The 24,662-nt window shown below is 39.6% G+C and overlaps 2 protein-coding genes across 2 annotated transcripts in view; both read left to right on the top strand.

Moving 5' to 3' along the window:
• The window catches only part of LOC310732071 (extracellular calcium-sensing receptor-like), a gene marked incomplete at both ends in the record, with an annotated part of 42,723 nt that extends 31,556 nt beyond the window's left edge, over window positions 1-11,167 (top strand). The window contains 5 exons of the mRNA XM_083552310.1: window positions 8,211-8,502; window positions 8,655-9,446; window positions 9,585-9,812; window positions 9,949-10,072; window positions 10,260-11,167. Of these exons, the coding sequence (XP_083408436.1) occupies window positions 8,211-8,502; window positions 8,655-9,446; window positions 9,585-9,812; window positions 9,949-10,072; window positions 10,260-11,167 (2,344 nt within the window). The remainder of the gene's footprint in view (window positions 1-8,210; window positions 8,503-8,654; window positions 9,447-9,584; window positions 9,813-9,948; window positions 10,073-10,259) is intronic.
• Window positions 11,168-13,168: 2,001 nt separating this feature from the next.
• Window positions 13,169-22,473, top strand: LOC310732669 (uncharacterized protein; the record flags this gene model as incomplete). Its single annotated transcript, XM_083553287.1, has 12 exons — window positions 13,169-13,383; window positions 13,521-13,812; window positions 13,953-14,744; window positions 14,896-15,123; window positions 15,286-15,409; window positions 16,215-17,108; window positions 19,252-19,429; window positions 19,546-19,837; window positions 19,979-20,770; window positions 20,929-21,156; window positions 21,277-21,400; window positions 21,569-22,473. 12 exons carry the CDS (start codon window positions 13,169-13,171, stop codon window positions 22,471-22,473), a joined length of 5,064 nt encoding a protein of 1,687 aa, XP_083409413.1.
• Between the last annotated feature and the right edge of the window lie 2,189 nt (window positions 22,474-24,662).

Raw genomic sequence — 24,662 nt, 5'->3', positions numbered from 1 at the left:
AAAAGTTGCCTTCTGGTCAGCGCTACAGAGCTCAGTCTACCAAAATAGCCAGGCACAAACAGTTTTCTTTCTGCAGGCTATACTCAGCATGAACAATTAAAATATTCATAACTACACATTGTCCACCATAACTGACACATTTGTACATAGCATCCAAATGGTCCATTTGTAAACTGAACACTTGTAAATGACATCTGTACATTTATTTGACAACTATTTTACTCTGTATATATTATCTTATACTTATCTAACTGTCTGGTTTACAATTCTGTTACATTATATCTGTACTTCTCCTGCACAGGAAGCTCCTGATGCCAAGTCAAATTCAAGTCAAGTCAAGAAGCTTTTATTGTCATTTAACCATATATAGCTGATGCAGTACACAGTGAAATGAGACAACGTTCCTCCTGAACCCAGGTGCTACATAAAACAACATAAAACAACAGTAAACAACAGTCACAGAACAGAAGAACACAGGGCCAGGAGCTAAGATCTTCGCCACATAAAGTGCATGTGTGCAACTGGTGCAAACAGTGCAAAAGACATCACAAGACAGTGTGAGACAACACAGGACAGTGCAGGACAATACAAAATACACAAAATATAAAAATAAAAACAACAATAGCTCCGCCAGTAAAACCTGTCGTAACAGAATAAGGTGCACAGTAGCAGAAAAATGTAAACAGAGAAATGTAAACAGAATTGTGCAATTCTACAATAGCAGCAATCAAAATAAAGTGATCAGTGACCAAAGGATTTGGACAGAATATTGTGCAAAGAGAGCAAGTCCCGGAAGATCAGCAACAAACGGCATGTAAACATTATTGCGACAATGAAAGGTGTAAATGGTGTTGAAACCTGGGTGTGCGAAGTGTATGTGTGTTGAGTCCGGTTGTACAGATCAGTCACACAGTTGTGTGTAAGTGTGTGTGTGAGTATGTGTGTGTGTGTGAAAGAGAGTTCAGTTCAGATGTTTGTTGAGGAGCCTGATGGCTTGCGGGAAAAAACTGTTGCACAGTCTTGTTGTGACGGCCCGAATGCTTCGGAACCGTTTCCCTGATGGTAGGAGGGTGAAGTGTGTGTGTGACGGGTGTGTGTGGTCATCCACAATGCTGTGTGCTTTGCGGATGCAGTGTGTGGTGTAAATGTCCATGATAGAGGGGAGAAAGACTCCGATGATCTTCTCAGCTGTCCTCACTATCCTCTGTAGGGTCTTGCGATCCGAGACGGTGCAGTTCCCAAACCAGGCAGTGATGCAGCTGCTCAAGATGCTCTCAATGGCCCCTCTGTAAAACATGGTCAGGATGGGGGAGGGAGATGAGCTTTCCTTAGCCTTCTCAGGAAGTAGAGACGCTGCTGGGCTTTCTTGGTGATGGAGCTGGTGTTAAGTGACCAGGTGAGGTTATCCGCCAGATGAACACCAAGGAATTTGGTGCTCTTGACAATCTCCACTGAAGATCACTCGATGATCAGTGGAGAATGGTCTCTCTGTGCTCTCCTGAAGTCAACAACCATCTCTTTGGTTTTGTCCACGTTCAGAGACAGGTTGTTGGCTCCACACCAGGCTGTTAACCGTTGCACCTCCTCTCTGTATGCTGACTCGTCCACGGTCGTGTCATCAGCAAACTTAATGATATGATTTGAGCTGTGCGTTGGTGCACAGTCGTGAGTCAGCAGAGTGAACAGCAGTGGACTGAGCACACAGCCCTGAGGGGCTCCAGTGCTCATTGTGGTGGTGCTGGAGATGCTGTTCCCGATCCTGACTGACTGAGGTCTCTCAGTCAGGAAGTCCAGGATCCAGTTGCAGAGGGAGGTGTTCAGGCCCAGTAGGCTCAACTTCTCAATCAGGTGCTGAGGAATGATTGTGTTAAATGCTGAACTGAAGTCTATGAACAGCATCCTTACATAAGAGTCTTTGTTTTTCAGATGGGTGAGGGCCAGATGGAGGGTTGTGGAGATGGCATCGTCCGTGGAGCGGTTTGGACGATACGCAAACTGCATGGGGTCCAGTGCGGGTGGGAGCTGGGTCTTTATGTGCCTCATGACGAGCCTCTCGAAGCACTTCATCATGATGGGTGTGAGTGCAACGGGACGATAGTCATTGAGGCAGGAGACAGAAGACTTCTTCGGCACAGGAATGATGGTCATCGTCTTGAGGCACGTGGGAACAGTGGCGCTGCTCAGGGAGATGTTAAAGATGTCAGTGAATACATCTGCTAGTTGTTCTGCACATTCCCTGAGCACTCTGCCAGGAATGTTGTCAGGTCCAGCAGACTTCCGTGGGTTAACTCTGCATAGAGTTTTCCTCACTTCAGCTGTGGTTAGACAGAGCACCTGGTCACTGGGAGGAGGGATGGTCTTCCTCGCCACCACGTTGTTCTGCACCTCGAACCCGGCGTAGAAGTCATTCAGCGCATCCAGGATGGAGGGGTCACGGTCACAAGCAGGTGATGTGGTCTTGTAATTCGTGATCGCCTGGATGCCCTGCCACATGCGCCTTGTGTGTCTCCACTGTCTTGGAAGTGCCCGTGAATTCTCTTGGCGTGTGCGCGCTTCGCCTCTCTGATGGCACGGGACAGTTTGGCCCTTGCTGTTTTTAAGGCCGTCTTGTCCCCTGCTCTGAAGGCAGAGTCTCTTGTTTTTAGCAGCGCACGCACCTCAGCGGTCATCCACAGCTTCTGGTTGGAGCGTGTAGTGATGGTCTTGGAAATAGTCACGTCATCAATGCACTTGCCGATGTAGCTGGTCACTGTTGACGTGTACTCCTCCAAGTGGATGAAATCGCCATTGGTTGCAGCTTCCCTGAACATGACCCAGTCAGTGCATTCAAAACAGTACTGAACAGACATGGATCCTGCTGGCCAGGTTCTCACTTGTTTTTGAGCTGGTCTTGAACGCCTGCTGAGTGGTCTGTATGCTGGGATCAGCATAACAGAGATGTGGTCTGAGTAACCGAGGTGGGGGCGGGGCTTCGCCCGGTATGCGCCCCGGATGTTTGTGTAAACAACATCCAGCATGTTTTCTCCTCTGGTTGCAAAGTCCACATTCTGATCGAATTTGGGAAGCACAGTCCTGAGATTTGCGTGATTAAAATCTCCGGCAACAATAAACAATCCGTCAGGGTGTGAGTTTTGAAGTCCGCTAATGGTCCCGTAGAGCACGCTGAGCGCTTCTTTAGCATTAGCACTAGGTGGTATGTACACTCCGAGCACAATAGCGGTGGTGAATTCCCGTGGTAAATAAAAAGGTCTACATCTCACAACAATAAACTCCAGCAGCGATGAGCAGTAAGTAGAAACAAGCACAGAGTTCTTACACCATTCCGTGTTGATGTAAACACACAGACCGCTGCCGCGAGTCTTACCGCACAGAGCTGCATTTCTGTCGGCACGAAACGCGGCTAGCCCGTCCAGCTGGATGGCGGCGTCCGGAACTTTGTCGCTCAGCCACGTCTCCGTTAACACAAAAACGCAACAGTGTCTGTACTCACGCCGAGTAGCTTGTTGGAGTCTGATGTAGTCTAATTTATTGTCCAGGGAGCAGACATTTGCCAGCAGTAGTGATGGTAGAGCGGGCCGGCTAGGGTTAGCTTTTAGCCTAGCATTAGCACCCGCTCGCTTTCCGCGTTTCTGCTTCCTCGCGCAGCGCTTCTGATTTCCCCTCCTCCGTCCGTCCTTCGCAGGCGATGCCGAGGTCTGGAGGCCTGGTTCTCGGAGCACACCGAGGTCGCGTAGTTTCTGCCGCAGGTCATCATTTATGGTGTTGTTTGGGTTGTTTCTGAGTTCTTTCAGTGTTTTGCGGTTGTACACAGGCACACCGGTTGCTCTGATGTCCATGTGTTGTGTAAGGCGGGCTACAAAATAAAGTTAGCACCATTTTGGGTCCGGAGCGGCCGCTGCGATCTACTGCAGCAGTAGCAGTAGCACACATTTCCTTGTGTGTGTAAGCATACTTGGTAATAAAGCTATTTCTGCTTCTGATTCTGATTTGTGACATGACACACACTACTTTATAAATACAGCCACAAATTTCCTGGCCATAAAAAAATGCCAGGAGTTGGTTTTTATAATTGCCCTAAATGCCCAATGCTTCTGGTGCATTCTCAAGACAAGTAGGTTATCCAGTGATCCCATCTTGGAGTACCAACCAGGTGTTCCAGACTCTATAGTATCTTGCCTGAGCTTGGGCTATTTAAATTTGAAAAGGAACTGATGTTATGTTTAGTAGATGTCAGTAGGGGTTTTGATGACCTTCACTATTGGTAAGGACTCTAAGCTAATGAATATAGCAAAAATTGTCTCTAGGTTACGTATGTAACACTGGTTCCCTGAGGGAACAAAATGCTGCATTAACACTATGGGAACACTTCCATGTGACCACAATCTGGATCACATGTTAATCTGTCCAATGGAAAGGAACAACGTCACCGGTGGGGAGACGTCACGACCAGGAAGCTATAAGCACACATGCGGTGGAGACGGCACTAGCTTTGAGAGTGAAGGAAGCACTCGCAGGGATGCAGGGAGTGTTCTCTCAGAGAACCAGGGTTCTCTCAGCGAAGCAGAGCTAGAGACTTTCTTTTTAAGCAAATCGAGCTGCATCAGCAACGCTTTGGGAACATGTGCCAACACAGACTGGGAACAAGTGCCATCACAGACTGACCAATTCCTGCCTAGTGTGGATGGGCACAGCAGACAGAGTAGCCAGAAGTGGCACTTAGTTCATAGACTTGACAAAGGTCAGAGGTGTGAATCAACCTGTAGAAATGTGAATGTCTTGGAGAGATACCACAGAGGTCAAGGCCTTAGAGGCCGCCACACCCCGGGTTGAGTGAGCTCTGACCCCGATGAAGCATAGAGACCGGAGGACTCAAAAAAGGAGTGGAATGCATTCACAATTCATCTACTTAGGGTCTGCTAATTAGCAGGAAACCCTTTTTATAAAGAGCAGTGCAGACAAAATAGCTGGTCCGACTTTCTCCACACGCTGTTCTGTAGACGTATGTGTCCAGTGCTCACACCGAGCACACCCGGTTAAGCTTCTCCTGATGATGGGCCTGAGAGGAAGAGGATAGAATGCCTTGTGTCTCGGGACGACTGAGTGCACCTTGGAACATATCCCAGTCTGGGGTAAACTCCAGACAGGTGGGGTTCACTTAAAGGGCATGAAGGTCCCCAACCCTCTTCACAGATAAGATGTCTTGATTGTCAAAAATCTCAAGGGGACTTCGGACTGTGGCTAGAAGGAAGGCTTAGACAAGGCCTCCAGAACAACGGCCAAGTCCCATACAATCACTCTGGGTCATACCTCAACAATTTTTTTTCCCTAGGGACTGTTTGGCAAGCAGAGCATGATAAGCCGCAAAAGTGGGCATGTAAACCTTTGAGGTGGAAGGAGACAACCCTTTGGCAAAGTGTTTTTGAAGAAATACCAGCACTGGGCCAACTGGGCAGTAAACTGGGCCTGAGTGGTGACCTACTCACCATGTAGTGAACAGGCACCACTTTGCGCCATACAACCCTCTCATGGAAGCAGCTCTGCATTGAAAAATGGTCTCTACAACCTCAGCTGAGAGACCATTGGGTAAGAGCTGTGCCCCCGAATAGGCCACAGCCACAGCCTCCACAGCTTGGGGTTGCAGTGATCCCTGAGCCACCACTGTAGGGTTCACAGTGAGTAGCTGGCCTTCTCTCACACGTTTTGACTGCAGTGAGGATAGACTCGACTCATGCAAGAGACAGCTGCACCCACATAATGGTCAAATCTCACACATTCGACTAGATAGGTAGTTTTCTGTACTGGATAAGGTAAACTTTGCTTAGCGTTACGTGTTAACCCTAATTCCTTCATATGGGCAAGAATGACATCTCAATGCTGGGTCGCCAGGTGGTCTGATCGAGCTAATATCAAAGAGTCGTTGATATAGTTTAGTATGCGGATGCCCCAGAGTCTCAGCAGAGCCAGATCTGCTGAGACTCTGGGGCATCCGCATACTTTGTAACGGTGCAGGGTGAGCGTGTAAGACCGAATGGAAGGAGCCAATATTGATAAGCTTCAACCCCGAAAACAAACCTTAGGAACTTCCTGTGTGAAGAAAGGATGGATACGTAAAATAAGTGCCCTTCAGATATATTGGGCAAACCAGTTCTCAGATTTAATTTGGAAAATGACCTGTTTCAGGGTAAGCATCTTGAACCTGAATCTCAATAGAGAGCAGTTCAGCTGACAAAGATCTAAATTGGGAGGCAGCCTCCAATCCTTCTTGGGAACTATGAAGTACTGGCTGTAGAACCCAGACTCTCTGTCAAACGAAGAGACCATCTTGATGGCCTGCTTGCTCAAGAGAGTTTTCACTTCTTGTTCCATAACCAGCTCCTGCTCAGGCCCCACCAGAGTGGGACACACCCTGTTGAACCGGGCTGGAAAAGACCTGAACTGAATCGTATAGACTCTCTCCACAGAATGCAGGACCCACAGAGACGTTGCCATGCTGCCAGTTGGCCTCTTAAGGGAATCAGATCTTTTGGCCTGGAGCTAGCGCCGTCTCCACCGCATGTGTTTTATAGCTTCCTGGTCAGGGTGACGTCGCGCCGTTCCATTGGACAGAGTACACGTGATTCAGAGCGTAGTCATGTGGAATCGTTCCCAATTCGTTGTTGACGCAGCTCGGGTTCCTGAAAGGAAAAAAGCATTTCCATTCACATTTGGTAGATTCCCTTTTACAGAGTAACTTAAAATGTTCTCATGTATACAACTTAGCAATGGCCTCAATGGCCAAACATTAGCAGCATGGTGGTGCTTCAATGTATACTCCAAACTTCCAATCAGATGTCCAGTGGCTTGTGGCTTCCCTCTCATGTGCCCCCTTGATAACTTACTATGAGCATTGACTCCCACTCCTAAACAGGACAACCACACATTCTCTCTTAACCCCCTCTCCTCTTAATTCTTGATAAAGACTTAATTTACTGTAGCAATTGTGTCTGATTCCTGCTCCTGCTTCCGTTTTTCTGCGTTGAATACGTTTGCAAACGAGTATTTTTACGAGCTTTCCTGTCATCTGAAAATGTAAATAGGCTTGTCTGTTTGAGCAACTGGCTCAGTGCAAAGAAAGAGAAGCAACGGGAACCTGGTATTTCTGTTCATTTTTCATTTTTTTTTTATGACCTTTGAAACATGTCTAGTCTTCATGTTCCATGTTAATTGTGGTTTCACTAATAATAAACATATATTTGCATGAAGTAATTAAAAGTATTAATTTAAGGTACATTTAGAACAGATAAAATTGTGCGATTAAGTTGCAATTAATCATGAGTTAACTCGTGACAGTCATTCGATTAACCACAATTAAAATTTTTATTGATTGACAAACACAGCAACGGCCACCTAAAAAAACAAAAAACTAAATCAAAATATATTGAAAAAAACTTGAAAAATCTGCATGCACTATTTAGATTTGTAGAGAAATGTAAGTCTCACTCTTCTCGACTTATGAATAAGGTTTCCGGTTCCAATCAATTTCGTAAATCAGGGTTAGGGTTAACCCTAATCCTAACCCTAACCCTACGCAATAATAGTTCAAATTGCAAAAATTTTTAAAAAAGAAACCCCTAAAACAAGACATTATAAAAAATAAAAAAAAATAAAAAATAAAAAAACAGGCTAAATTACATCAAGATTGACTTCATTCAGATTAGATACAGGTCACACCTCCCTTGGCTGTGCTTCCATATGGGGAATTTGCATTTTCTTCCTTATAAATAATGGAGATTATTTATTTTCAGTCAGCCAACAAATTAGACCACGGGCACATCCATTACCATCCAATCCCTCAATGTCTGTCTGTAGAGGTAACTGAGTGGGAAAGCTAGATGGAGTCAATCTTTGCACTCTTTGAAATAGTAATGGCCATCATAAATTTTTCTAGGGCCCAAGAAAATACTTGTAGCGTACGAGGAGAGCCTGCATACCCAGAGCTATGGAGGAATGGTGATATCATTATCGGAGCAATTTTTCCTTTTCATAATAAATGGGAGATCACAGACTCATCTTATTCAGTCATGCCGCCTGCAGTGAATTGCATGAGGTAAGTAATATAAACATTACGTTGAATATACAACAAATTATCAACAATTATTAAATAATGCCAACCCTACAGTATTGTAAACTGAATACAGTGTATGTGTTTCTATCTGATTTCATTAAACTAGCCTGGAATTTAGAGCTTTGCAGTATTCACAGACCCTGATCTTTGCAATAGAGGAGATCAACAACAGTTCATCTCTACTGCCTGGAGTTTTACTGGGCTACAAGATCTATGATACCTGTGGTTCTGCAGCCCTGGGAGTGAAAGTAGCAATGGCACTTGTCAATGGAAATGAAAACTCGGCCTCAGACTTGACTTGCACAAAGCCAGCCCAGGTTCAAGCTATAATAGGAGAGACATATTCATCTGTGTCTATGGCTATAGCAAAAAGTATTGGACCTTTCAGCATGCCCTTAGTAAGGATTTTCTTTTTAATCATAAGACATTTATAATATTAAATGTAAAATGACAATTTTTTATAGTTAATTTATAAATAATAATTTTATGTAAAGGTAGGAAAAATGACTGATCCTTAAGCCTGTTATAATTATGTGAATCTGATTTTTAGATCAGTTATTATTCTACATGCGAGTGTCTCAGTGATAAAGCAAAATATCCCTCATTTCTGCGCACTATTCCCAGTGATTATTACCAGACAATTGCACTTGCAGAAATGATCAAGCACTTTGGCTGGACCTGGGTGGGAGCAATACGAAGAGATGATGATTATGGGAACAACGGAATGGCCGCATTTACTAAAATCGCAGAACAACTTGGTATATGTTTAGAATACTCCCTTCCATTTTTTAGAACCTACTCACAAGAAAAAGTGTTGAGGATTGTTGAGCAAATTAAAAGCTCTACTTCACGAGTAATTGTGGGATTTGTCACTCCATGGGACCTGGAGATTTTACTTCAAGTATTTTCGGTATACAACATAACCGGATATCAGTGGGTTGGAACTGAGGGATGGATTGCTGATCCAGTGGCGGTCACGTTGGACAAGTATAATATACTGCAAGGAGCTATAGGTCTAGCGATTCCCAAAACAACAGTAACCGGTCTGAAGGAGTTCATCCTAGATGTAAAACCATTGAAAGATGCAGGCAGTGCCATTTTTATGAAATTCTGGGAAGCTATGTTCACTTGTAAATATGAAATACAGAATAATTCAAAGGATGTGCCTGTTTGCACAGGTGAAGAAAGCCTGTCTGACATTGAAAACACCTTTACTGATATGTCTATGATGCCTATTTTTAGTAATGTGTATAAAGGAGTATATGCAATTGCTCATACACTACATGAACTTCTTGATTGCAAAGAAACATGTCCTACAAAGAAACAGCCCGATCCTTTCACAGTGAGTTCAAGGCGAACGTTTTGTGCTTCAGCTTTACTGCTTTAAATGTGTTACACTTGTATATCAGAGGTAAAATGGACATTTTAAAATGCATTTTCATGATGTAACTTTCCAAGTGAACCATTTTCTCTTGATTAGTTTTTAGAACACCTTAAAAAGGTGCGTTTTAAAACCAAGGATGGCGAAGAGGTTTATTTTGATAAAAATGGTGATCCTCCAGCAAAATATGAAATAATAAACTGGCAAAAAAGGAAAGAAAGCCAATATGAGTTTGTTACTGTTGGACTTTACGACTCCTCTGTTCCTGCTCAAAATCGGTTAGCAGTAAATATGGCTTCCATTGTCTGGGCACAAAATTCAAATCAAGTGAGTATTTAAAGAATATATGGCTTGTATTTAGTAAATAGAATGAAGTGTTCACATTTTTGTGCACTTTATTTACTCAGTTAATTTATACTACTTGTGTTTTTGAATATACTTAATGAAATTGACTTGTTCGTAGTTGCCTAAGTCTATATGCAGTGAGAGTTGCCCTACCGGCACAAGAAAAGCTGTACAGAAAGGAAAACCCATCTGCTGTTTTGACTGCATACCATGTGCTGCTGGAGAAATCAGTAATATGACAGGTATAGAAGTTAAATGAAGAAAAAAAAACAATACACATAAAATATAATAGAACCTTATATCTTGTAGGATAGTAATATGATGTAATGATGTAACACAACAGTAATAAAGTAGACTCTGCTTGTTTTATGTATTTCTAACATCTTTTATTTCCTCTTATCTCTTTCTCTTTTTCTCTCTGTGAGACAGACTCTCTTAAATGTGAACAATGTCAGCAAGATTACTGGTCGAATCCAAGCAAAGATGAATGTGTAAAAAAGGAAATTGAATATTTGTCGTACGAAGAAACAATGGGAATTTTGCTAACGGCTGTGTCAATCATCGGTGCATTTATGACTGTTGTAATAGCAATCATATTCTACAGATATAAAAATACCCCAATAGTCAAAGCAAACAACTCTGAGCTGAGCTTCCTGCTGCTCTTCTCACTGACCCTGTGTTTCCTCTGCTCACTTACATTTATCGGACAGCCCTCTGAGTGGTCCTGTATGCTGCGTCACACAGCTTTTGGAATCACATTTGTCCTCTGTATCTCCTGTGTTCTGGGGAAAACTATAGTTGTGTTAATGGCCTTCAGAGCTACACTTCCAGGCAGCAATGTCATGAAATGGTTTGGGCCTCTACAACAGAGACTCAGTGTACTTGCCTTCACTCTTATACAATTCCTTATTTGTGTGCTTTGGTTAACAATTTCTCCTCCTTTCCCTTTTAAAAATCTGATGCACTACAAGGAAAAGATTATTCTTGAATGCAATTTGGGCTCAAACTTCGGTTTCTGGGCCGTGCTGGGTTACATAGGCCTTCTAGCTCTTTTATGCTTTGTTTTAGCTTTTCTAGCTAGAAAGCTGCCTGATAACTTTAATGAAGCTAAATTCATTACATTCAGTATGCTAATGTTTTGTGCAGTGTGGATCACCTTTATTCCAGCTTATGTCAGCTCTCCTGGAAAATTTACTGTAGCTGTAGAGATATTTGCAATTTTAGCATCAAGCTTTGGGTTACTATTTTGTATCTTTCTACCAAAGTGTTACATAATCATATTAAAACCAGAAAAGAACACCAAAAAACAAATAATGGGGAAAGCGTCCAGTAACTGAGGTGATATCCATTATGATCAAGTGGACATAGTTGCTATAGCTTTAAAACATAGATAGCCAAAAGATTTAAAAATTCAGGTTTTTAAACACTTAGACAGAAAATTAGACTGTAAGTGTTTTAATTTGTTATTTGAAATAATATATAATACATGTTTCTTGTAAAAGTATTTGACTAGGTTTTAAAAGTGAAAATGTATAAATAAAGATCTGCTTTCCACAACGTCTTTCCTAAATTAATTTCTGTGTTCTTAAGATTTTGCTATAAGGTGATTTTATCTACAATTTCAGAACATTTTTTTTATGTTTTATATATTATATTTCATATATACCTGCGCGATTTTCCTCACATTCCCTTCCAACCGTATCTCCACTCTTTATTTTATTCACATCTAATATTCAATTAATACCAATATATAGAACTATCCAAACTCACTTGTCATATGTTTTACTGTGATACGTTAATGCTTTTCATGCACAGAAATCCTATATGCAGTTATTTTGTAACAGCATAATTTAATATGATTAGTATTGTGAGGTCACAGATTTGGGTCTCTAACTGCAATTTTCTACATATCCACAAGAGGTTGCTAATTCCCACAGTTTGAAATGTTATACAGTACATGGCTTTGTTTATGGGTCAAAGTTCCCTTATGGGGAGTTCATAGCTTAGTACTTAAGGTGCTGTGTTACTGATCAAAAGGTCAGTGGTTTAAGCCCTGGTATTGCCAAGCTGCCAGCCTTGAACAAGGTCCTTTACTCTCTGTGCTTAAGGGGTGTTGTATCATGGCTTCTTATTACGTTGCTGACATATGCAAAGAATGAATTCCACTGTGCTGTACAATACACGTGGCAAGTTAAAGCACCTTTCTTTCTTTTCTAAATTGACATGTTTATTTATCCTTCAGGTACTTGTTACTATTATTTTACCATCTAAGCATGTTGGTCATGATCAGGCAGATCTCTGAGACATGAAAAAATACTTATTAGCACAGTCAGAGTTATTTGCATTTGAGCTTATCGTGTTTTTAGTTATGTCAAAACATGTTTTACTGTAGATCATCGCAAATTCAAACCTTTCCTTATTATGAGCTCATTTTGAGGGACCAGGTGAGGTTTTCTGCCACTAAAGAATTTGAGGTTCTTCTGTTCAGCTGCGAGTGATCACTAAATGTCCTCCAAAAGTCAGTACCCATTTCTTTAGTTTCATCCAAATTCACAGGTTGTCAGCCTTTGCACTTCATCTCTGTATGCTGACTCATCGTTCTTACTGATGAGACCCAACACGGTGGTGTCATGGGCGAACTAGATGATGTGATTCGAGCTGTGCATTGCTTCACAGTCATGAAGGCATCAAATTGGCTTGTCAAGTTAACCTTTTGAGCACCTCATCATTACTTCTGTAAGGCCCCATTTAGCTAAATAGGTAAACTATAAAGGGGGAGGCATCCTCTGAAAAAGGCATAAATGTGGCCAATGATGCAATACTGCAAGCTCAAATGCAGAATTATGAGTCTGTCAAAAAATAAAGTATAATTTATATTATTTTGAATCGCCCCAAAACACTAAGCCATCTCTTAGTGACTTGTACAGGCCAGAGATTAATTTATTATTTTAAAAGTGTTGCAGTTTGCAGTAGGTTTCAAATACTCATTCACTACATACTGGATTTTGAATAAGAAGTATTCAGACATAACATTCAAAGCTATTTTTTTTACATTAACAGTATCTATTAGAGTAGCTGAGAAAAAGAACCAGAAATCGGAAATCCGGAAAACCAGAAATGTGAAGCAGCCAGTCAGAATGTCACACCTCCTTTAGTTATGAGCCACAAGTGTAACTTTACCATAGAGACTACGCATTTCAATTGATATAAATACAGTTCAAATTCAGGACACATCACACACACACACTCACACACACACACACACACACACACACACACACACACACACACACACACACACACGTTTTCTTATCTCATCTCTTTATCTGTAGTAATAAATGGAGTCTATTTTTACACTCTTGCATGTTGTAATGGCCATCATCAATTTTTCCAGAGCTAATAAGACTACATGTATCCTGCGAGGAGAGCCTGAATATCCACATATATGGAAGAATGGTGATATCATAGTTGGAGCAATTTTCCCCTTTCATAGCAGTTGGGAAATCACGGAGTCATCCTATTCGTCCAGGCCACCTTCTATGAAGTGTTTGAGGTAAGCAGCATTGAAAAAAAAGTATTTGATAAACAAATGATCGAAATATTAATATTCAGGCATAAACAGTTACTGTTAGCTAAATCTTATTAAGTGATTTGTATGCACTTTTTCAAATTTTTTTTTTTTTTTATCAGTCTGGACTTCAGAGCTTTCCAGTATTCACAGACCTTGATTTTTGCAACAGAGGAGATAAACAACAGTTCATCTCTCCTGCCTGGGGTCACACTGGGCTACAAGATTTATGATACCTGTGGTTCTGCAGCACTGGGGGTTAAAATGGCAATGACACTAATGAATGGAAATGAGAAGTCAGCCACTGATGACATCTGCACTAAACCAGCTCAAGTGCAAGCCATACTAGGAGAGACATACTCATCAGTGTCCATGGCCATATCGAAGAGTATTGGACCTTTCAGCATTCCCTTAGTAAGAATTTATTCAATATGTATATTTATGTAGGGTGTAACAACAACATTTTTTTAAAGTAAAAGCATTTACAGATGAAAAGACATACATAGGTGGAACAATACTGACTTTAAATGCCTGGGATGCCTCTGTGATTTTAGATCAGTTACTATGCCACCTGTGAATGTCTCAGCGACAAAACGAAATATCCCTCCTTTCTGCGCACTGTTCCCAGTGATTATTACCAGAGCAGAGCACTGGCAGAGATGGTCAAGCACTTCGGCTGGACCTGGGTTGGAGCAATACGAAGAGACGACGATTATGGTAACAATGGAATGGCCACGTTTACAAAAATCGCAGAGCAACTGGGCATCTGCTTAGAATACTCCCTTCCATTTTTCAAAACCTACTCACAAGAGAAAGTGCTAAGAATTGTTGAGCAAATTAAAAGCTCCACTTCACGAGTTATAGTAGGGTTTCTCACTCAGTGGGATGTGGAAATTTTGTTGCAGGTGTTTTCTGAGCATAACATCTCTGGATATCAGTGGGTTGGAACTGAGGGCTGGATCGCTGATCCAATAGTGGCTACTCGTGATAAGCACAACATACTGCAAGGAGCCATAGGACTAGCTATCCCTAAAACAAAGGTGTCTGGTCTGGATGACTTTATTCTGGATGTAAAGCCACTAAAATCTGTAGGGAGTGCCATTTTTACCAAATTTTGGGAGTCTTTGTTCAACTGTAAATATACAATGCAGAATGATTCGGAGAACTTGCCAGTGTGCACAGGTGAAGAGACACTGTCTGAAATGGAAAACGCCTTCACTGATATGTCCTTGATGCCCATTTTCAGTAATGTGTATAAAGGAGTGTATGCCGTTGCCCATACACTGCATGACCTTCTTGGCTGTAAACAATCATGTCAAACAAACAAGCAACCCGACCCTTTCACAGTGAGTTGATGCTGCTACAAATGCAGTTTTCTATTTAATCTTTAGACCTTTGCCAAACACAAACTGCAATAATTGAAAATACATTTGTATTTTCTTTTTACCATCTACAATATGTATAATATTTACACATGCATTTTCTCTATTTTCCAAGTTTCTAGAACACCTCAAAAAGGTACGTTTTAAAACCAAAGAAGGTGAAGAAGTTTATTTTGATATAAATGGTGACCCACCAGCAAAATATGAAATAATAAACTGGCAAATAAACGAAAATAATCAAAATGAATTTGTCACTGTTGGACTTTACGACTCCTCGTATCCTGCTCATGACCGATTAACAGTAAACTTGTCCTCGATTATATGGGCTCAAAATACCAATAAGGTGAGTGTAAAGAATAAATTCATAAAATCTATACATCACTATATTTATTATATTTTTCATAAAATGATTGCATGTATATCGATTGTCTAAATTGGTTTAGAATCAAATGTAAAAAAATTTTGGAAATAATTCTTATAAATATGAACACTATTTGGATAATAGGTACCAGTATCTATATGTCATGAGAGTTGTCCTCCAGGAACCAGGAAGGCTGTACAGAAAGGAAAACCCATCTGCTGTTTTGACTGTATTCCATGTGCTGCAGGAGAGATCAGTAATATGACAGGTATATAAATATAAACATAAAGGACAAAGTCCTGTGGCCGATTTTTCAAGATGCTCAGTAATGCTCAGATGCTCATGTACAAATCGATTTCACTGTAATATGTGTAGTACACAAGACTACTCAATGTTATTTATTTATTAATTTTGGTATTGTATGAGGAAGTCTGGTGTGACAGAGAAGTATGTGAGGGTGGTGCAGGACATATGAGGACAGTGTAATAGCAGTGAAGTGTGCAGTAGGAATGACAGACAGTTTATTAGTGGGACAGTGCATGTAGGACATTTTAAGATTGTTTGGACATTGACTAAGATTGTTTGGATGTATGCGGAGGAGGGACATGGGGTATATCAGTAGGAGAATGTTGAGGATAGAGCCACCAGGAAGGAGGAAAAAAGGAAGACCAAGTAGGAGGTTTATGGATGTGGTGAGGGAAGACATGCAGGTAGTTGGTTTAAAAAAGGGGGATATAGAGGACAGGGGGTATGGAGACGGATGATCCGCTGTGGCGAAAGAGGAAAGAAGAATTTATTTATTAAGTTATTTATTACCAGAAGCAGAGCACTTATTAACGTTTTTTTAGTTAATTACTGTTCACTTTTACTTTCAATACAGTTTGAGGTATTAACATTTAATTGCTTTCTTATAGATATAGCATTACTTTGCATATGCAAACAAGACTATGTGCATAACACTATATCGAATATTGTCTGAAGATGAAATATACTAAATACACTGGGAAAACTCCAAAAGGTTAAATCATGGCCATTGCTCTAAATAATTTTGACATTTTTTTTCTCACTGACAGACTCTAATGAATGTGAAGAGTGTCAACAAGATTACTGGTCGAATGCACTTAAGGATAAATGTGTAAAAAAGGAAACTGAGTATTTGTCCTATGAAGAAACGATGGGAATGTTGCTGACAGCAGTGTCCGTTATTGGTGCATTTATGACAATAGTAATAGCAATCATATTCTTTAGACATAAAGATACACCAATTGTCAAAGCCAACAATTCTGAACTGAGTTTCCTGCTGCTCTTCTCACTGACTTTGTGTTTCCTCTGTTCACTAACTTTCATTGGTCAGCCCTCTGAGTGGTCCTGTATGCTGCGGCACACAGCGTTTGGGATCACTTTTGTCCTTTGTATCTCTTGTGTTCTGGGGAAAACTATAGTGGTGTTAATGGCCTTCAGAGCTACACTTCCAGGCAGTAATGTCATGAAATGGTTTGGGCCTCCACAGCAACGACTCAGTGTACTTATATTTACTCTTATACAAATCCTCATTTGTGTGCTTTGGCTGTCAATATCCCCTCCTTTCCCTTTTAAAAATCTAAATCACTACAAGGACAAGATCATTCTAGAATGTAATTTGGGCTCAAACTTAGGTTTCTGGGCCGTGCTGGGTTACATTGGCATTTTGGCCCTTTTATGTTTTTTTTTGGCTTTTCTAGCACGAAAATTGCCTGATAATTTCAATGAAGCCAAATTCATTACATTCAGCATGCTCATGTTCTCTGCAGTCTGGATCACTTTTATTCCAGCTTATGTCAGTTCACCTGGAAAGTTTACAGTAGCTGTCGAAATATTTGCTATTTTAGCTTCCAGCTTTGGTTTGCTGTTCTGCATATTTCTTCCGAAATGCTACATAATTATACTGAAGCCAGAGAAAAACACTAAAAAGCAAATTATGGGGAAAAGTTAAGTGACCTAATAGTGTCGAAATTAATTAGTACCTTAATTAGTAGCTTATATAAAGCATATTGCTTACCATTATCTTAGATTTTCAAGACATTTTTTGGACAGAAATAAAGTCAAATTTACTTTAAAAAACATATTGGTCATTAGCTCTGTTATTTTAAATAATACTTAAATAATAATTTTACAAAGATTGAATTATAAATATATCATCCTGACATATTTTTATGAAGAGAGGGGCATTCAGCTACCCTTAAGAAACACGTATTTACTTGTTTATTCATTTGATTGTTTAATGTGTAAATAAACATTTAGAAGGCTGTAAATCACATGAACTTGGGTCATTTTGTTGTGTGAATTTGCTGGAAATAAACTAAATTTGCTGGAATCCTAACTTTTATTAAATCTCTTGAAAGCTGTAGATCTTTAAAATAATCACTGTAGAATAGTGAATTATAAATTGTTTGGAAATGGCCTCATAACACCTTCCCAGGTAGAGCAAAACTGTTGTTTCTGAGGTAAAGGTTCTTCTTCTTTCTTCTTGGCATGATATAGACACATACCTGAGAACTCCAGAACACAAATGTTCTGCTTTTATAGACAAATTCTTGATGATTAACTATTTTTTTTTTACATTTCTGTAGTGAAACCTGTTTGTTAAACACCTTCATAATGACTGTGGGAATAGAAAGAGTTTGGGACCCTGTTAAAATATAAATATAAATTATGTTGTTATTTTCATTTGAGGTTATCTGTTTATAGAACTTGCTGAGGACATGATAAAAAAAAAAAAAAAAAAATACATATAAAAATGGATTGAAAAATGGTTTTCTTTCTTTTGCCCATGGCTGTAAATGCTGTCGCCCTTTCTTGTATGAAATGTATGTGTCAATAAATCTAAGTGAAATGTCTGAACTGAGTTCATATTTATATCTTCTGAAAGATAAGAACAGGTCTTCTAATCAGTAATAACTTCTATTTGCCAGTATACTGCTTCCATTTACAATACGTTTATGGATTTTGGAGGACGCCTTATCCAGAAAAACGTGCAGCTATTTTTTTTTAATAATTCTAAGTAGGTAAGGGTTAAGGGTCTGGCTCAAGGGCCCAGCAGTGACAGCTTAATAGTGGTGGTATTTGAACTCATGACCTGCTGATCAGTCCAAACATCTTGAACACTAGCTACTACCACTTCCCACAAGTAGTGGGTGCACAAGCAATAACATGAGTGTACGTATGAACAATTTAGTAATTTTCTCAGTTTCATGTAGTCAGGATCTGACTTTGCTTACCAGCTGACCTACAATGATAAATTGTGACCCAGTAAAATACAATCTTGCAAACCAGTGAGGGTGTACATGTAAGAATTGCATTTACCATCATCAGTTCAACAAATTGATATAATAGTTTGCTGATTCAGTGCTTATGTTAGTGATTTCACTTTTCTTAGGCCATGTAAGAAGACAGAGAAAAGTTTTTAAGTCATTTCTTGCCCTCTGTGATTGGAAGATTTTGTCACATTTACTTACTGATGCTAATGGGTGGAAACTGAGGATGGGAGCATTGATCCAGGAAGCAAAATATACTGCAAGTCCTGAATAAATGCTGTACATTGGTTTTTTTTAAAAAAAAACAGTACTTACATACTAAGTACTGTTAAATGTCTGATTCAGGGAGTGAATAAATGAATGCATGAATGAATGAATGAATTGTATGTACAATAGAAGACAACCTGTATAATATCCAGGGTGCAACCCAAAGCAAATGCATGCACTGAAACTGTGCATTAGGGTAGAAAAATATAGAAAACCTAAAAATAATGTTTTTTATCATATAAATGCAATGCTTTCTGTGTTTTCGTTCAACTGTCTACAAAAGGGTAAAATAGTAAAACATGATAGCCATTGTAAGTATATCATTCAGTGAGAATATATTTTGGAATACATCACACCCCTTTGGTGGTGGCTCATGCATTTGACTATACCATAGAGGATTTGTCTTTTCTCTTGTATAAATACCATTAAATCCTTACTGAAACTCTTATCAGATTAGGCCACACAAATGCTCTTATTTATCATCTGTACTCCAGAGCAGTATACTGTAGGTAGATGGAGTCCATATTTTCTGTTTTGCATATGATAATAGCCCTTGTAAATTTTTCCAGAGCTAATGAGACTGCTTGTAGTTTGCTAGGAGAACTTGCATACCCACATTTTTTTAAGAATGGTGATATCATAATAGGGGGGATTTTCCCATTTTATAGTAGTTGGGAGTTTACAGACTTGTCTTATTCGGTCATGCCACCTCCAATACAGTGCACAAGGTAAGTATCAATGGTAAAAATAATTCATGTTGTTTATAAAGGATTTACTATGATGAAGTGATGAAATGTTTCAATATTATTTTGAAATGATGGATTTGTCTGTTGTTTTTAAATAGCTTGGATTTCAGAGCTTTTCAATACACACAGTCCATGATCTTTGCAGTAGAAGAGATCAACAACAGTTCCTCTTTACTTCCTGGAGTCTCCCTCGGTTATAAGATCTATGACACTTGTAGTTCTTCAGCAATGGGAGTTAAAATGGCAATGACATTAATGAATGGAAACGAAAAATCTGTTGCAAATCAGGTCTGCACAAAACCAGCCCAGGTGCAAGCCATAATAGGTGAGGCATACTCCTCAGTGTCCACAGCTATAGCAAAGAGCATTGGACCATTCAACATGCCTATAGTAAGAATTTCTTCCATTTTATTATTAATCTAAATATAATCTTGTAATGCACAGCTGATCAGGCTGCTCAATTTTGGTGCTTTGTATTGTGCAAAATAAATGAATGTAATAGCTGAGTTGTTTGTGTTAACGTAATTTTAGATCAGTCACTATTCCACCTGTGAATGTCTGAGTGACAAAACGAAATATCCCTCATTTATGCGCACTGTTCCCAGCGATTACCACCAATCCAGAGCCCTGGCAGAGATGGTAAAGCACTTTGGCTGGACCTGGGTGGGAGCAATACGAAGAGATGATGACTATGGTAACACTGGAATGGCTACATTTACAAAAGTTGCAGAACAACTGGGTATATGCTTGGAATATTCTCTTCCTTTTTTTAGAACTTACTCGCAAGAACGAGTGCTAAGAATAGTAGAGCAAATTAAAAGTTCTACTTCTCGAGTCATAGTGGGATTTCTTGCTCACTGGGATTGGGAGATTTTGGTGCATGTGTTTACTGAACATAACATCACTGGATACCAGTGGGTAGGAACTGAGGGTTGGATCGCTGATCCAGTAGTGGCCTCACTGGATAAGCAAAATATACTACAAGGAGCCATAGGGCTAGCTATTTCCAAAACAACAGTTACAGGTCTTGAAGACTTTATTTTAGATATAAATCCACTGAAGTCTGTAAGCGGTGGCATTTTCCCTAAATTTTGGGAAGCTCTGTTTAACTGTAAATATACAATGCAGAATGACTTGGAGGTGCAACCAGCTTGTACAGGAGAAGAAAAACTGTCTGAAGTGGAAAACACTTTCACTGATATGTCTATGCTGCCTATTATCAGTAATGTGTATAAAGGGGTTTATGCAATTGGCCATACTCTACACAAACTCCTTGGATGCAAAGAAACTTGCCCAACAAAGAAGCAAGCTGATCCTCTTACAGTGAGTTAAAACAAATGCTTTGCGTTGCTGCTTACCTCTTATTAGAAATGTATTTGAAAATCATATATATATATATTTATATATTTATATATATATATATATATATATATGTATGAACACATTTTTATTTCTTTGATATTAGTTCTTGTTCTTTTTAGTTTCTTGAGCACATCAAAAAGGTGCATTTCAAGACTAAAGATGGTGAAAGTGTTTATTTTGATAAAAATGGTGACCCTGTAGGAAAATATGAAATAATTAACTGGCAAACCAAAAAGGGACACCCACATCAATTTGTTACTGTTGGAATTTATGACTCTTCTTTCCCTGATCAGAGTCGTTTGTCTGTAAACTTGTCGTCTATTGTTTGGGTAAAAAATAGCGATCAAGTAAGTAGAAGTGAACTTTTATGTGATCATGTTTAAATATCTATACAATATTAAATACAAATAAATAAATAAATAAATAAATAAATAAATAAATAAATAAATAAATTGACTTCGTCCTAGCCGCCAAAATCTGTATGCAGTGAGAGCTGTCCTCCTGGAACAAGGAAAGCTGTGCAAAAAGGAAAACCTATCTGCTGCTTTGACTGTATACCATGTGCTTCAGGCGAGATCAGTAATATGACAGGTATGTTTACCTATACGTTAACTGCCAACCATTATAACATTTGTGATAAAATGTTTAATCTACTGAATAAGAATAGTAAATAATTACTATTAAATAGAAATTAAGCAGCAAAACAGCTGTATTAACCCTGAATTCATTACTTTGTTCATTTTTATTTCTCTATTTCAGATTCTGTTGAATGTAAACAATGTCAGCAAGACTTCTGGTCAAATCCACAGAAAGATGAATGTGTGAAGAAGGAAGTCGAATATCTGTCATATGAGGAAACAATGGGAATGTTGCTGACAGTTATTTCTGTTGTTGGTGCAATTATGACAATGGTAATAGCAGTCATTTTTCTTAAATATAAAAATACTCCAATAGTCAAAGCCAACAACTCTGAACTGAGCTTCCTGCTGCTCTTCTCACTGGCTCTGTGCTTCCTTTGCTCACTTACATTCATTGGTCAGCCCTCGGATTGGTCCTGTATGCTGCGGCACACAGCATTTGGGATCACCTTTGTACTCTGCATTTCCTGTGTACTTGGGAAAACTATTGTGGTGTTAATGGCCTTCAGGGCTACACTTCCAGGCAGTAATGTCATGAAATGGTTTGGGCCTCCACAACAGAGACTCAGTGTACTTGCCTTCACTCTGATACAAGTGCTAATTTGTGTGCTTTGGTTAACAATATCCCCTCCTTTCCCTTTCAAAAATCTAAGTCACTACAAGGAAAAGATCATTCTGGAATGTCATTTGGGCTCAACCATAGGTTTCTGGGCCGTGCTGGGTTACATAGGACTCCTGGCCCTTTTGTGTTTCATTTTGGCTTTTCTCGCTCGGAAGTTGCCTGATAATTTTAATGAAGCCAAATTTATCACATTCAGCATGCTCATATTCTGTGCAGTTTGGATCACTTTTATTCCAGCGTATGTCAGTTCACCTGGGAAATTTACTGTAGCTGTGGAGATATTTGCAATTTTGGCATCAAGTTTTGGCTTGTTATTCTGTATCTTTCTTCCAAAATGTTACATAATCATTTTGAAGCCAGAGAAAAATACTAAAAAGCAAATTATGGGGAAAAATACCAGCTAAGTATAATTAAAATATTATAAAACAATCTAAATGTTTTTAATTAATTTGGCCCTATATTTTTTTTTTTTGCTAGGTAATATACTGAACACACTGGACAGTTCAGTGTGTTTACCATTAAAATCTGTTTCATACTGTTACTCATTAATAATGGATTTTGTCTTTTCTTTTTTTTTTGTGTCCTTCTACAGTAAATTCATAAAGGTTGGGGGATAATATTTAGCAAAAGCACGAGTTAGATAAAAAGATAAATTGATTGAATGAATAAATGAATCAATGAATTATAATACATTAAACACATATATTATCTAAATTGCCTAATGTTTCTTGAACAACAGTACCTAAAACAAACACATAAACAAAAAATCCAGATCTAGTAACAGCATTGGTTTATGAACAAGTTTATAATAGCAGCTGCTACCACAAGCTGATTCAGTAAAAGTTTAAAACATGTATAATACCAAAAAAAGAAAAAAAAGAAATTAGCATCACTGTATATTATTTTAGTTTTTGCAAAATTTGTTATAATTAAAGCTAAATGATGCTCTATATACAGAGCTCTATTTAACAAAGTCAGAAAGTGATAGTGACATTGTATTTTCTATAGATAACCCAATCCTCTGTTACTTCTTTCCAATTAACTTGTGCCTATAAGAGCCTGGCATTAGAGGACTTAGAGTACTTTTATAGGTCTACATCTGAATCTGTAGAGGATGATTTCTAAAATAGGCATAATTGAAGAAAGCCTTTTTGCTAATGTTTGTCACAGCAAAATAGCTAAAGAAGTTCATGTCTCAGTTTTAAGCTTGCCCTGAATGTCCTGGTGGCCGGATTTTTTCCAAAGTAACATTTTGACTCTATCATTTATGTGTATTGGGGTGGTTAGCAATTGATCCACTCACAGAGGGAAAAAGAAAATACCCTGCTTGCCAATTAGTAAATATGCAAACATGAATTTCAAAAGTGAGTAATTAGGTTGTGAGAAAAGGGTAAGTCTGATTAGGACACATTAGCCAATTTATTAGGGCTATTTGCACAAGTCAGTGCACTCTTAGTGTCAAGCCCGGATAAATGGGGAGGGTTGCATTGGGAAGGGCATCCAGCGTAAAACATGGCAAATCATATGCCATTTACAAACCTGAATTTCATACCGGATCGGTCTAGACCCGGGTTACCAACGACCGCCACAGCTATTGTTAGCTAACAGGTTAGCAGTGGAAATTGGGCCAACGGAGGAGAAGGAGAGGGAAAGACATCTACAGAGACAGCAGGATAGGAAAAGTGTAGGAGAGTTTAGGTTAGAGTTGCTTCTTTAAATGTTGGTACTATAACTGACAAAAGGAGAGAGGTAGGCAACATGGAGAAGAGAAAGGTAGATATGTTGTGTGTTTAGGGGACCAAGTGAAAAGGAAGTAAGGCCAGGAACATTGGAGCGGGGTTTAAACTGTTCATTGTGCATTGAAAGAGCTGACGTATAAGAGTGGAGGAAGGTGCACACAGATGGACTATATTCTATGCAGGAGATGCAAACTAAAAGAGATTGGAGACAGTAAAGTGCTGGCAGGGGACAGTGTAGCTAAACAGCATTGTATGTAGGATGACATTGGAGGTAAAGAAGAGAGAGTGAGGACTAAAAAAAGGATAAGATGGTGGAAACTGAAGGAGGAAGACTGTAGTGTTAGATTCAGGGAAGAGGCCAGACAGGGGCTCGGTGGTGGTGAAGAGGTGCTGGATGATTGGGCAACTACTGCAGAAGTGATGAGAGACAGCAAGGAAAGTACTTGGTGTGGCAGCTGGAAAGATAAAAGGAAGACAAAGAGACGTGGTGGTAAAATGAGGATGTGCAGGAGAGCAAAAGGAGAAAAAAGGTTAACCAAAACAGAATTGGGATCGGCAGAGAGATGAGAAAACTAGGCAGGAATACAAGGAGATGTGGAAGCAGGTAAAGAGGGATGTGGCAACAGCTAAGGAAAAGTCAGGTGTGGCAGTGATGTATGTGAGAGCGGTACAGGACATGTGTGAGGACAGTGTGACAGCAGTGAAGTGTGCAGAAAGGGAAAGTATGTAGGAGGTTTTGGAGACAAGGTGAAGAATTGAGATTGTTTAGTTATGTGCAGAGGAAGGACATGGGGTACAGAGGCAGAAGAATACTGAGGGTGGAGCCGCCAGGCAGGAGGAAAAGCGGAAGGCCA

This window comes from Silurus aristotelis (assembly GCF_946808225.1).
Source record: "Silurus aristotelis genome assembly, chromosome: 10".
Lineage (NCBI taxonomy): Eukaryota > Metazoa > Chordata > Actinopteri > Siluriformes > Siluridae > Silurus > Silurus aristotelis.
Note: the sequence above shows the minus strand (reverse complement) of the source record. Positions and strands in the feature narration are given on the sequence as shown.